Genomic DNA, 13,606 nt, shown 5'->3' on the forward strand with positions numbered 1-13,606 from the left:
CTTGGCACCCTGAGAAGTTGAGGCACTGCTCTCATCCTTCCTCAAGTTAAGGCTCTTCACTGTGGCACAGGGGCCTGCTCCAATTTCCTCATCCTAAACCCTCCAGCTTTTCCAAACACATGTTCCAAAGAAGGCTTAAATTTCTGTTTTGAGAGTTGCAAATCAATGTTTACTTCATAAAATGTAAGTCATGCCTCAACCATTTAAAAAAATTGGGGGTGGGGGAGGGAGGGAAGAGAAACCTAAAAGAATTACAGGGAATTAAACATTTTGCAGCCTTCTGAACTGGTATCTTCTCAATGTCTCCCAGTGGCCATCAACCAGGCTGCTAACAATGAGTAACAAATTTATCAACAAGAATGTGAATATTACTAATATAAATAAATATGGATATAGTTTTAGATTTGCTTCCATTAAATGCAAGTATGTTTCTTTAGTTAGTGTGAAAAATAATTAAAAAATTAAAAGTGAGCTACTAGTTGTAATAAAATATCACCTAACCTGGTATCAATCACTCTTCTATCAAGTTACTGGAAATAAAACATGCATTTTATAAACTTCCCAAAAATGTGTGTTTTTTCCTTTACATTTTTTTACTCAGGAACAAAGAACACATTGATGATCACAATATAAGTAGCTCTTTAAATACTTAATTCATTTCATCATGTAGCTACACAGAAAAATTAAAACCAAATATATTATTTAAAAAAAAATCTAAAGTGTTTAAATTGTTTTACTGGTGATTTTATCACTGGGCAACAAATGTCTTAGGTTTTGTATTTAGATGCTCATGTTGTCTGCTATTCTCTATTATAGGTTTATTAAAAAAGCATATCACGTAGAGCATAAATAATTTAAAAATTTTAATGAAAACAAATGAAACATTTGACATCACCAAATTCAATAGATATAACTAGGATTCCAAGCACTAAGCTTAGATAGTTGAAACAAACATAAATTATGGTCATACAATTCTGTTAAGTCACATACATAATTGTGAATTATGGTAATAAACACTGTAAACATGAACACAATCAATTGCAATTTGATCTTTTAAAAGATAATAAAGGAGGGTTACAATATAAGTTTAGAAAAAATTCAAATATCTGTGATTTTTCAATAAATGATCTTGAACTAACTTTGCAATCAAGTATCTACAGTATTACAAATCCCAAATCATCACATAGAACAGTGACATGTCTGTTTTCAAATGCGTCTTAAGTCTCCTCAATTAAAGTGTGAATTAAGATGCCGGAGGAAATCCCCCATGGAAGTAATGGATGGTGGGAGAACTTCGTGACAGAATTCACATACTCGAGGTATATGCAGTTCTGAGCCTGTGCGACTTAGTACCGATGATAAGTCACTGTCTTGATTAGGAAAGGGCTTCCAAACAGGCTGCAGGAAACAAAGAAAAACATTTCCTGTTATTTGTACTTAAAATCAATTTTCACTGAATTTCAAATTCAAATAGTTTGAATGGGTTATGTGCATATATATGAAATCCCTAATATGAAAGCAAATTACCTTTCCATAGAGTTAGTGTGAGACTATATTCTCTTTTTCATAAGGGGTACAACTAAACTGTGATTAAAAATCACTTAAATACACTTCCATGTACTTTGTCTTCACATATTTAAAAATTTTCCAACTTTAGCACCAGCGTATTTGAATACCAGTACCACAAAGGCAGTAGTTTTAGAACAACAGTCAATAATTGAGACCTTAAAAATTAAATTCTACCTTTTCTATTTTACAATAGAAACCTTAAATTATAGGGCCTTTATTAATACATAGTCCACTAGACATAATATGTATATATACATGCATTGTGATGAAGAGAAATTCAAATTTCACTACTTATAAACAAATATATAATGAGTAAATCATATGCAAATGTTTTTTTGATTTTTTTAAAGTTTTTTTTTCTTTGAAACTACCAAATTCCATTGATTATTTGTGGTTTTTTTTTTTTTTTTTTAAATCACAAACATTTAGCCCTAACTGGTTTGGCTCAGTGGATAGAGTGTCGGCCTGCGGACTGAAGGGTCCCAGATTCAATTCCAGTCAAGGGCACATGCCTTGGTTGTGGGGGTCAATCCCCTATGGGGGGGGGCGTGGAGGCAGCCAATCAATGATTCTCTCTCATCATTGGTGTTTCTCTCTCTCTTTCTCCCTCCCTCCCGCCTTCCCTCCTTCCCCCTTTCCCTTTCTCTCTGAAATAAAAAATATATATATTAAAAGAAAACACACCACAAACATTTAAATTAATCATTCAACAAAATCTAACACCTGATTTATTCTTTCTTATTTTGCTCCTGTTACATAGTGCATAGTCTGGCCTTCTTTATTCCTTTTAGTGGCTGAATGAAGTAAAATCTGTTAACAGTTACCTAATTATAGAATTATAGAAAATTGTAATTCAACAAAACTATAAGTAGCATATAAATACCCTTAAATAACTGAATTTATTAGTTAAAAAAAAATAATACGAGAAGGGCAAGGAAAAGCCTTTTAGCTCCATAGGAGGTATGCAATAAATACTTGTTGATTGGACTATCTTATTTTCCTAAAGTGTTGCAAGCCAAATTATTTTTTAAACTTGCTTTCTTACCTTGCATAGATGAATTACCTTGACATAGCTAAATGCTGATAGTTTGAGGAAAATCACCTCAAAAAGTCAATTTAAAGAGACACCTTTGTGTTCCTATTACTAATATGTTTTTAAAGTAATAGCCTAGTTCAACATCTAATACAGTGTTAGTTTTCATTCCCTCAATCAATCTCTTTCATTCTAGTTAGCCAATCATTTACAAAAACACTATATGTATCACTAGTTGAAACATTTAGATATTAGTATGGAGGGCTAATAATAACACTGACTCAATTCCTTTTGTGAGAAGTGGTAATTTTATTACATAAAACAGTAATATCTGAAACATACATTTTGAAAGAATTTTTGAAAAAACCTTCCTTCATGATAAAGAAGCAGTAATCATTTTGAGTATATAAGCAAATGTCTAGTTAGCTAGATTTAAATTTTACTGCTTGCAGTTTAAACAAAAAGTACAACTGATTACTACCTACCACCTTAAGGGGAAATTGATTTAGATATAAATAAAAAAGGTATGCTAAAATAATTATTAAGATCTATAAAATACTAAGAAATAGACTTAGAAGCAATTTAGCTTCTAAATTTGGTGAGCCAATCTTCTACTGCAATTTATCTTCAAAGTCCATATTTATCTTTCTTTGGATAAGGAGCTATTAATTTTTGATCTCCTCATAGAATTTAGATGGGGTCCCAATGACTGACTCAGCAAAAGTAGGAAGAAAAGAAAGTCACACAGAGCAAAAATAAGCAAGTTATATTTTAGATTTTCTAATAATAGCCGAACGTATAAAAAAAGTGTTCAGTAGTAATGATTGATAAAAAGTAAAAATCTGAAAGATGTAACCACAATTTTGCTCCTGTTATTTCAACTCAAATTTTCTATTTACCATACTAGCTTTATTAATACAAATAAAATAGAAAAATATTTTTAAAAACCCATCTTAAGAAATAGTTTTTCAATCCTAAACTGTAACATGGCTTTCAAATCAAACTAATTTTGCCTTTCCTGCCAAAATATCAATTATCTAACCTTATGCCCCATGTCTTGTGACAGCTCAACACCAATTCTCCTGAATTTTTTAAGCTGAATACTTTTCCATCAAGTTGTAATCACATAGCAGCTGTTTCCCTGCTCTATCATAGAAAGCAAATGCACAATGCAGGGTGCCATCTACTGAAACATGAATGCACAGGCTAACTAACTAGTAAAAGGACAAGCAAGAAATATAATGGAGAAAAAAGTAACAAGCATTAGAACTGATGCATTTCACAGCTCCACAGGAATTCTACTTGCAATAAATGAAATTGCTTAATTTGCTTCATTTAGTAGTAACTTATCACTAAGACTATGATGTGAAATAAGGTACAAAGTAGAATATAAGTGAGTTTGTAATTTAAGTTTATTGTCAGAGATGCCTAGTTTTCCTCACTACTAAAATATACCACAGCTTGGCTATTGCATCCTTTGTATGCTGATTTAAAAGTCTATAGCCTATCTGAGTACTTACAAAGCCAAAGGGTATTCATCAAGTTGTTTAAGACAAAGAGAAATCAAACAAATATCTGCAAGTTATATAGACATTTACACCAATCTGTATTTTCATGAGTGTCTGTTTATTTTAATAATTATATATTTTCATTTGCCTTCAGGCATTAAAAGCTTTTTTTTTAAAACTAAAAAAAATTATCCTGTGATAGTACCTGAATAAAAAGGATGGTAGGAGTGGATTGGGGGGCATTAAGAAGTCTGCAAGTTTTAGGAACATTAAAGTATTTAATTAAAATAATATATATGCAGAGACTATTAAAAATATGTTAGGCTGCATGTTCAGTGCCAGATTAGAAACCAAAACTGAACTGTACAAATCTATGTACTGTATAAATGATAATGTAATAGGATTATTAGTTGAAAGACAGATTACTTATTTTGATAAATGGGAATATACAATGCAATTATTTCCTTATGCTACATCACAGATTCTTGTAAAGATGAGTATGATCTATACAAACTGTTAAATAGAGAAATGCCACTTGTTTCACAGTATGAAATTTAAAAAAGAATCCCATTATAACACTGATGCTGAGTGAGAGCTCTGTAAAGGGACTAAGAAAGTGACACGTGCTAGATATGGATAAGGCTTCTGTATATTTTAAAACATGTGGTAAGTTTTAATTAAGGCACTTTATAATAGAGCTTTCCCATATTCATCCTTTATAATTTCATGCCATTTATTAGAGAGCTTGGATCTTTTATTGGGAGCTTAAATTGGCTAGTCATTAGTTTAAAAGGATGTCCAATAATCTGAAAGAGATGTGTATCTGTGCCTGTTTGGCAAAATGTGTGTCCACACATAATATACTTGTTAATGTAAAACAGTTACCTGCTGTGGTCCTCGGACAGCTTTTCCTGGGGAATCAAGTGAAGGAAAAGGTGTATGAGACAGGTCCTCAAGTGGCAATGTATTTACATACAATGCATTATGGTCTGCAGGTGGCAAACACGGAGCTCTATCCAGAGTGGTCCTGATACAAGTGTTTACAAGATTTGAGGCTTCTGTATTGTCAGTTGTTTTAAGGTTTTGTATAGCTGAGGCTACGGGGTCAATTCTCTGAATTTCAAATAAAGTTTCTTCTGTTTTAACAAAGTTTCCCAGGTCGTCTCTGATATCTATATTGAATTTATCTTGGCACACAGCCTCAGATGCAGCAGGACCAAGGACGTTGGGTCTTTCTGAAGTGCTATGCAAGAAAGTAGAGTCACTGTCCATCGGTGGAAACTTGACATTGAATTTAGAAAGTGATTCAAAAGAGGTGTCCTCTTCATCTTGGCCCAGTCCTCTTGGTGTGACAGATGTGATGCAGGATGCACTTCTATTTATATCATCGTTAGCCTGAGGCTCAAACAGCGCTTCTTGTTTATCTGCTTTATCCGTACATTGTATAGGCACCGAGCACTGTGTTCCTGCAGAGAAAAGAACACACAAGGAAAACATTCATATACCAATCATTCTTCACAGTCTGAATTCCATTAGCCTTGGACAGATGAGCATTATTTTTTTCTATTGGTTTTTATAGGAACTGAAGACAACTGTGATTTTTTACATTTGCTACTGTCTTACACGGAAATATTAGCATTCTCTGGTGGGTGAACTGGAACATGCTTATTAGCTGCAGTTTAACTGCTTTGTATTTTTCCCCCCAGGTCTTTTGCTGTAAACTTTACATCTTGTTCACAGTTCTACTCTTCTACACTTAAAAAAACCCCAAACCGTTTGCTTGTAATGTATACATTTAAAATTTTGTCAGGAAGAGAAGCTGCAACTGTGAGCTTGCTTATTAGACAAATACCTTGAAATACCTTGTTAAAAGGGAAAATCCTTATGAGATTACACACACACACACACACACACACACGTACACACACATATTTATTACAGATTAAAAACCTATATGAATTAGCATATAGCAAAAATTAGCAAAAATTTTAAAAGTCATTCATTTCCCCTAATATCACTGTGTGACAGTATATCACCAATCTATGTAGCCACTGTCTACTCTCAATAATCTATGTGAGAGAGTGGTGGAGGAGGAGCGGGGGTTGGGGAGAAAGAAGAGAGTAGAGGTAAAAGAAGGATGAAGTTTTGGAATGCATGTTTAGTAAATTATATATGAATATATAAAAGCTCATCTTATAGATTAAACAAAAAAGGCCTCTGCAGATAACAGGTAGATATCAGGTAGATAGATACCAGGGCCTCTGTAGCTCATTTATCTAGAAGTCACTTGTCCAACAAATTCAGCTCTCTAGGACATAGGCAAAGCTAAAAAAGTAAGTAAATGGAACTTCTCAGGAGTCAGAATTAGAGCCTCAAGCTCCACAGATATATGAGTTTTGCTCTTATTCTCATTTTAGATTTATTCTAACAAGCTTAATGATGTGTCCCTAGCTCATAGCTGGTTAGAAGCAGCATATTAAAATGTATGCATATAGTTGTTGAAGGCAGATATACTTGTCAACAAGAGCTGAAGGCAGGAGAGGAGACAAGAAAAAAAAAAAGCAGATATAAGAACTCAGAAAACACTACTCTTGTTGAAAACACTTAGCCCCAGGAGGGGCTACATTTCTCAAGGAAAAAACAAACAAACAAACAAACAAACAACCCCAAACAAAAAAACAATGATCAAAGCACTTTCCATGTTGATGATCCTGAGACATTAGAAAAGGCTCAGTTATGCTCTACAATGTTACTTCAAGAAGGCAGTGAGGTTGGAAGTTGATGATGTATTTTCATTAAATGGGCAAACAATAAAAATTAAAAATGATTATCACTTTAACAATGTAAATATCAATGAAGTTGTACACTCATGAATGGAAAATTGACCAATTTTGGATGCCGATTTAAGCAGACAGTTGTACAAAGCACCTTGCACAGTATCTGTTCAGGTTAGTAGATACTTAAGAAAAGTCAGTTCCTTCCCTTCCTCTAGGGTCTTTGCAGTCTCATACCAAGTTGCATTCCAATAATCCAACTGTTTGGTCCCTCTTTTATATACCTTCTATATTTTTTAGTACAAACCACCTTCTCTTGTTAGATTATTATAGTAGCCTTTGAACTGCTCCCTTGCCTCTAAATTTATCTCATATTTAATCCATTCTCTACATCTCCCCACTCCCTACTGCATTAATTTTTCTAAAGTGCAAATCTGGTCCTGTTACCTTCCTAATAAAACCTTTTCATGGCTCTCCATGGCCCTCAGCCCCTAGTTAACTCTCCATTCTCTCATATTCACTATACCTGTCTCACATCTTACTCTGGCTATAATGAACGTCGGTATAGTGCTCCAAAATAGATATGCTCTCTTCTTTTGTGGTTTTTGCACATGCTGTGCAGACTACCTGGTGTCCCATCCCACTACTCTTTGTCTAACTCTTACTTGCTCTTTATTCCTTGGCTTAAATATTAATTTATCTGGATGGCTCTTCTGGCTTCCCAAGACAGGTTTACGCATGACTTGGGTGCTCTGCAGACTAAACACTCTGCATTGTACCTATAAGCATAACTTTCTTAAAGGTATGCTTAAAGTGGTTTCTTAAGGTTCTAAACTATGTTTTGTTTTCCACTTATTCCCAGTACCGTGCCCAGTGCCCGGCACATAGTATGCCCTCAATAAATGCAGTCTGAATGAATCTGTATTCTCCTCCCCTCAGAGCTAGGTATAAGAATCTACATTTGCTAGATAATCTGGCCTAGGAGTGGTACAGTAATTGAGATCAAGCTTAATTGTTTAGCAAGATTTCTTTGTCTGCTGAAGTTCTTAAAATCCATTAACTCTCAAGTAGTCGTTTTCCTAGTAGTAGATTTAAGAGTGGCAAGAAATTCTAGGAAACAGTACTTTCTTTGTAGATTATACTTGCTAATTGTAAATAACAAATAAGGAAAACCAACAGTTGAGGCACCCAAATTCTGTATCACCTGAGAAGGAAGAAACACTTATCGAAATGACTGTTACAAGAAGAGTCTGCTGCTGCTGATAATGCCAACATTAATAGTGCTTCTATGTGCTATGCACTATTATAATCATTGTATATACACAATTTCATTTAATTTTCAAAATATTCACGTGATAGATACTTTATTATCCCCACTTTACCAATGAGGAAAGGAGGCATGCATGGAGAGGTAATTCCAAGGCACTTGGCTAATGGATGAGTGGTAAATCTGGCACTGGGACCCAGGCAACCTAATTCTAGAGCCTGTGCTCTGGACCATTATGCTAAGTTGAACATGCCGGTTTCTATACACAGAGGAGTCCACAAAATGACAGAAATGTGCTATGAATTTCTTTTCTGATCCTCCCTGTGAACAAAACATGAAAAACCCAAACAGCTGTATTAAAGCAGATATTTCTTTCAGCATAACTACCTGGCATAGATCAGTCACATAAAAAAAAAAAATCTTCTGGCCCTAGCTGGTTTGGCTCAGTGGATAGAGTGTCGGACTGCGGACTGAAGGGTCCCAGGTACGATTCTGGTCAAAGGCACGTGCCTGGGTTGCGGGCTCAATCCCAACTGGTGTGCAGGAGGCCGCCAATCAATGATTCTCTCTCATCATTGATGTTTCTATCTCTCTCTCCCTCTCCCTTCCACTCTGAAATCAATAAAAATATATTTTAAAAAATCTTCTCAATTAATCTGCTCAAGCAATGAAAGTTACTTTCTACCAAAAAACAACTTTTTTAGCCCAGCCGGCATGGCTCAGTGGTTGAGTGTTGACCTATGAACTAGGAGGTCATGGTTCAATTCCCGGTCAGGGCACATGCCCAGGTTGCAGGCTCGATCCCCAGTGTGGGCATGCAGGAGGCAGCTGATCAATGATTCTCTCTCATCATTGATGTTCCTACCTCTTCCTCCTTCTCTTTTTCTCCCTGAAGTCAACTAAAAAAATTTAAACGTATGATTTTTAAGGCTTCTAGAAATCCAAGTTTAGAAAACTTAACATTCAAATGAGGTATACAAAAGCCCTAACAGTGTACTGAGAAACATGATCAGGTGAGCAAATTGCTTTTCTATTTTGTTTACTTCAAGAAAACTTATTTTTTGCAGGGGAAAAAAATATAAAATGAGAAATATTTTTAGATTTTTAAAATTTTAAAGTATTGGCTATCCACTGAGACTACTTTACAGTTTAACTTGTATATCGACAAAATAAAAAAATCTGATGGTTGTGACACTCTAATCCAATTATTCTTTTGCCCCGATCTCCACTGAAATAGAACCCTCCCTTCCTCCAAATAGTGCTTTTTTTGAAGCTATATTTGCTTAAATATACATTTTTATCTTTATTCCTTCTCAAGGCTATTGCCATATGTGGATGAAATGGAAAACGAAAGTAATAAAAGGGAAACATACAAGTCTACTAACAGCAATTTTCACGAATTATGTTTATTTAAAAGTAAAAATCAAATGTTAACAAAAGAAACACAGGGACAATAACATTAAATGTACTTTTTTCAGATGTATTATGCAAATCACATTTGAAATAGTTCCTTTATACTTTTTCAAAGTAGTGTTTTATCCTTGAAAAACATGCCTAGACATCTTTTTCCAAAACATTTCTTTTTTTTTTCTTTTCTCTTTTGATCTACTACTGTCAACAGCCTAATATTTGATATTTTGGTTTCTGTTTGGATCCAGCAAAACTTCAGTGGACTCTGTGGCACAGCAGATTTAAAACATTTCAAGAATAGTGTTATATTTACTTTTTGTGATAGTTAATATAAAGCGTAAGAATAATGTAAGGAAGCAGCTTTAATGGGGAAGAAATTGAAGTTAAATACTCAGTGTTCTAGTTGACAGATACATACTAGATTTAGACCTGTGCAATTTAGAAATGGTCAAAGTATTAAGCCATGGATAATGTGGTAAGGCCAACGAATATTTCACCATTTCGATGTTTTGATAAGATGTTAATGTTCAAAAAAGCATGTTTATGAATTCCAGGTACTACTTCTCTATAGCTAGTATATTTTAAGTAAAAATAATTCTTTCGCTTCCTAAGTACCTAGTGTTTTTAGTTGGCACAGATCAATCAATCTCTAATAAACATGACAAAAATTAAGATGGAAAAATTACTTTGGAGAGGTAAGAGGAAGAGAAGAGAAGCAATACATTATGTCTATCTACAAAGATTGTTTTGTTTTTCCAACACAACATGGTGTTCTTTTTCTGAAAATAAAATGGCAGTAGTAAGCAAAAAGTGAATTCATACTACAGAATGATTTTTAAATAGCCTAGATATAAGAGCTATAAGAAACGGAAAGTGATCTTTAATTAAAGGGGTGTTAGTCAGCACTGCTGCAACATCTTTCAGAGTGAAAACTGTAAATCACATCTCTTGGGAATTGCATATAGAATATCTCAAATCACAAGGGTAAAGGAGAATTTATCATAACTGATCAGTTTACCTTCCTTTTGTTTTCATAAGTGCGTGGTAGCCAGGTTCAATCCCCAGAATTCTGCTATTCATATGAACTACTGATGCAAACACCAGGAAGGCAGTCTGAGGTTTTAGGAAAGGGTGGAGCTTTTAAAAAAAACACTGCAACATGTGTAGAACAGATGTTCCTTTTAAGATATTTTTAATACTAGGTTTGTACTTTGTGCCTCCAACAGAACTGGCCTCACAAAATGTGTAATGTTTATTTCTCAAACCAAATTACAAGCATCTATCTATAGTGTTCAATTAACTTTCAGACAGAAGTTAAAAACAAAGCTGATGTTATAATGTAACTCAGCTCATGTATGTTAGTGTAGCTATAAGATTGCTTACTAACATATGAATTAATGTTTTATAAGACCCCAGAAAGGCAACTAAAAACTATTAGAGATATATCCTGTATTTTGTACTTTTTCCAAGGTGAAACTTCTCATTAAGATGATTAGTAATTGTGTCATTCAATTTAATCTACTATATGTATCACACACAATAAAGAGGGAAAGAGCCAAGAAATTACATAAAATTATACATTACAAAATGTAAAGAGCACTTAAAATATTTCCATAATAAAAAAGAAATGTCAACCAATAAAATTATTATCAATAATACTAATATTACATTAAGTCAAACCTTACCAGCTGCAGTGGCTGAGACATTAAGTTTGCTTAAGTGGTCTTTTTGAGCTTTTGCTAGCATGCATATTCTATGAAATTCTTCTTTCAGATCCCAGAAAGTCTTCTCTATGTAACTCCTAAAAATAAATCAATATTCAAAAATTTAAGGATATTTCTTCAAATATTCTTTAATCATAATTAAAGTTATATAGCACATATTTATGTATCATAAAATAATTACTGAAAAGTTAAAGTTAAAAAAATGTTTCAATTCCTAGAAAATATCCCCCAAAACAATTCTAATGCTTGGAGAGCCAGGCACAAAGTAAGTGAAAAATGAAAAGTTCTAATACATAAACGTAGGGCAGACTAACATATGTACTTATTCATAAATCACACTTATGCTGTCTCATTCGCACATTAGAGATATCAATGTATTAACTTTTGTTCTCTGTAAGCTTCTTAAGTAGAAGAAAATTAAATATTCCTCACTTTGATAAAGTTCACATTAAGAGCCATTGTATAAAACAATGTGGCTGTAATAGTTGGTCGAGAAATCCTTAATATAAAATATTAGTGCTTTAGAAAATTCAATTTTCGGATTCACCTCTGCTATAAACTGTGTAACTTATTTAGGTTATTTTCACATTGAGCAGCCTTGGATTTGTCTCTTCTAGTTCTAAGAGGCTGCTATTTTCTTACAACTGCTCATATTTACAAAATATGTAAGTAAGAATATATTTCAACATTTGTAATTTTTAGAGTTGGCAAAAAAAAAAGATATAGAACTACCTTTCATGGAATACAGGACTGTCAAAACTCCTTGGTGAAGTTTCTTTTCTAGGAGAAGAAACCTCTTGTCTTCTTTCCTTAGAGATACAAAATAATTAACACTTTAAATTGCTTCTAAACTCAATAAGAATGGGTTAACAAAAAACACAATGGAAAATTTAAATTCTTCATTGAAAAATAAGTTTAGGTAGCTTACAGATATATAATAAGATTTTTCCCCCTTTAAATGAAAATAAGAGGAAAAGGAAAACAACGGCAGAAAAATAGGATGAGGACAAAGTATTTCTGTTCAATTATTATTTCCAATACTGATAATTCAAGAAATTTCCTCAGACCCACCTATTGATCAAAATTGCTACTCTGATCACTAATAGCACCTGAAATGACCGAAAGTTTAGGGGAGAAAATGTGTGTGTGTGTGTGTGTGTGTGTGTGTGTGTACACTTCTTTTCTTTGCTGGGGAATGCAGCTGTATTAGAGGAAGAAACCAAGCAACAGCTCCTTAGCATTTAACAAGCATTTTAAAGATAGTGCAATTTATGTATTTAAGCTTCTTTAACACAAGTTCTTGCCTTTCACTCCCACCCTGTGGCTTACACTGGTATTACATTTATTCTGACATTTAAAAGTCAATATTGAAAAATGTGATATAATGTATGGTTTAGATTAAAAAAAAAAAATTCTATCATACCTAAAAAACTTTGTGTACCTTATAAAGCTATAAGTTGACAAGTTCCAAGATGTGAAGAAGAACTAGTATCATACAATTATAAATTATAATTCAGTCAAAACGGTTAAGGACTTAAATTTAAGTTCAAACCAGTGGACTTTTATTTTTAGTGACTTTTAAGATTTTATTCAGTTAAGGTCATCGTAGCTTTTATGTGATTTTACCTTACTGTTTCTTATCATCTGGGTATATCTCCCTGTAATCTTGCTTTTCAAAAAGTTCTTTCAATTTCATAGGAGTCTCATTTATTCTTTAAGAAAAAGACTAGATTCTTGTTTTTCTTAAAATTAATATCTTCTCCAATTTATTTCAGTTTATTATTCTACTTTTCCTGCTTTTTATAATATACTAGAGGCCCAGTGCATGGATTCATGCACTGGTGGGGGGTGTGGCCTGCAGGGACCCACCTGCTGTGGGAGCGCTGCTTATCCCAGTCAGCTGAGCGACGGTGGACCCACCCTCTGAGTGGCTGCTGAATGAGGAAATTAGTCTGAGCTGGTATTTCAGGGTAATGTCTTTGGTAAAGGTATGTTCTATGTCCTGGAGGTACCTGGCAAGAGAGCTCTGCACCCCAAAGCCACTCGGTGAATGCCCTTGATGTGTGATGCCAGGTGGTGACACCATTGGGGATGTTCTGGGCAGCCATGCTTCAGGATCCTCAGCCATCAGGACAGCCTCCCCGGGGGTCCACAGTCACATCCCCACTTGCCATCCGCCTATGCCAGCTCCCCGTGCTCTTCCTAGAACACACCTTAGAGGGCCTGCATCAGCTGGTGGGGTCAGGCCAGAGTCTGGACTGTCTCAGGTATTTGATAGGGGAAGAGATTCGGCCTTACCCTGGGCCCGCTTGCGGCTGCTT

The 13,606-nt window shown here is 34.3% G+C and overlaps 1 protein-coding gene across 3 annotated transcripts in view; it reads right to left on the reverse strand.

Annotated features, from left to right (window-relative positions):
* Window positions 1-848: 848 nt before the first annotated feature.
* TANK (TRAF family member associated NFKB activator) overlaps window positions 849-13,606 on the reverse strand; it is a gene marked incomplete at its 5' end in the record, with an annotated part of 95,758 nt that continues 83,000 nt past the window's right edge. For all 3 annotated transcript variants that reach the window (XM_081095171.1, XM_081095172.1, XM_081095173.1), the window contains 4 exons: window positions 849-1,398; window positions 4,996-5,576; window positions 11,247-11,362; window positions 12,018-12,094. In XM_081095171.1, the coding sequence (XP_080951297.1) occupies window positions 1,228-1,398; window positions 4,996-5,576; window positions 11,247-11,362; window positions 12,018-12,094 (945 nt within the window). In that variant the 3' untranslated portion in view covers window positions 849-1,227. The remainder of the gene's footprint in view (window positions 1,399-4,995; window positions 5,577-11,246; window positions 11,363-12,017; window positions 12,095-13,606) is intronic.

The sequence above is a fragment of the Myotis nattereri genome (genome assembly GCF_964212035.1).
Source record: "Myotis nattereri genome assembly, chromosome: 7".
NCBI classification, from domain to species: Eukaryota; Metazoa; Chordata; class Mammalia; order Chiroptera; family Vespertilionidae; genus Myotis; species Myotis nattereri.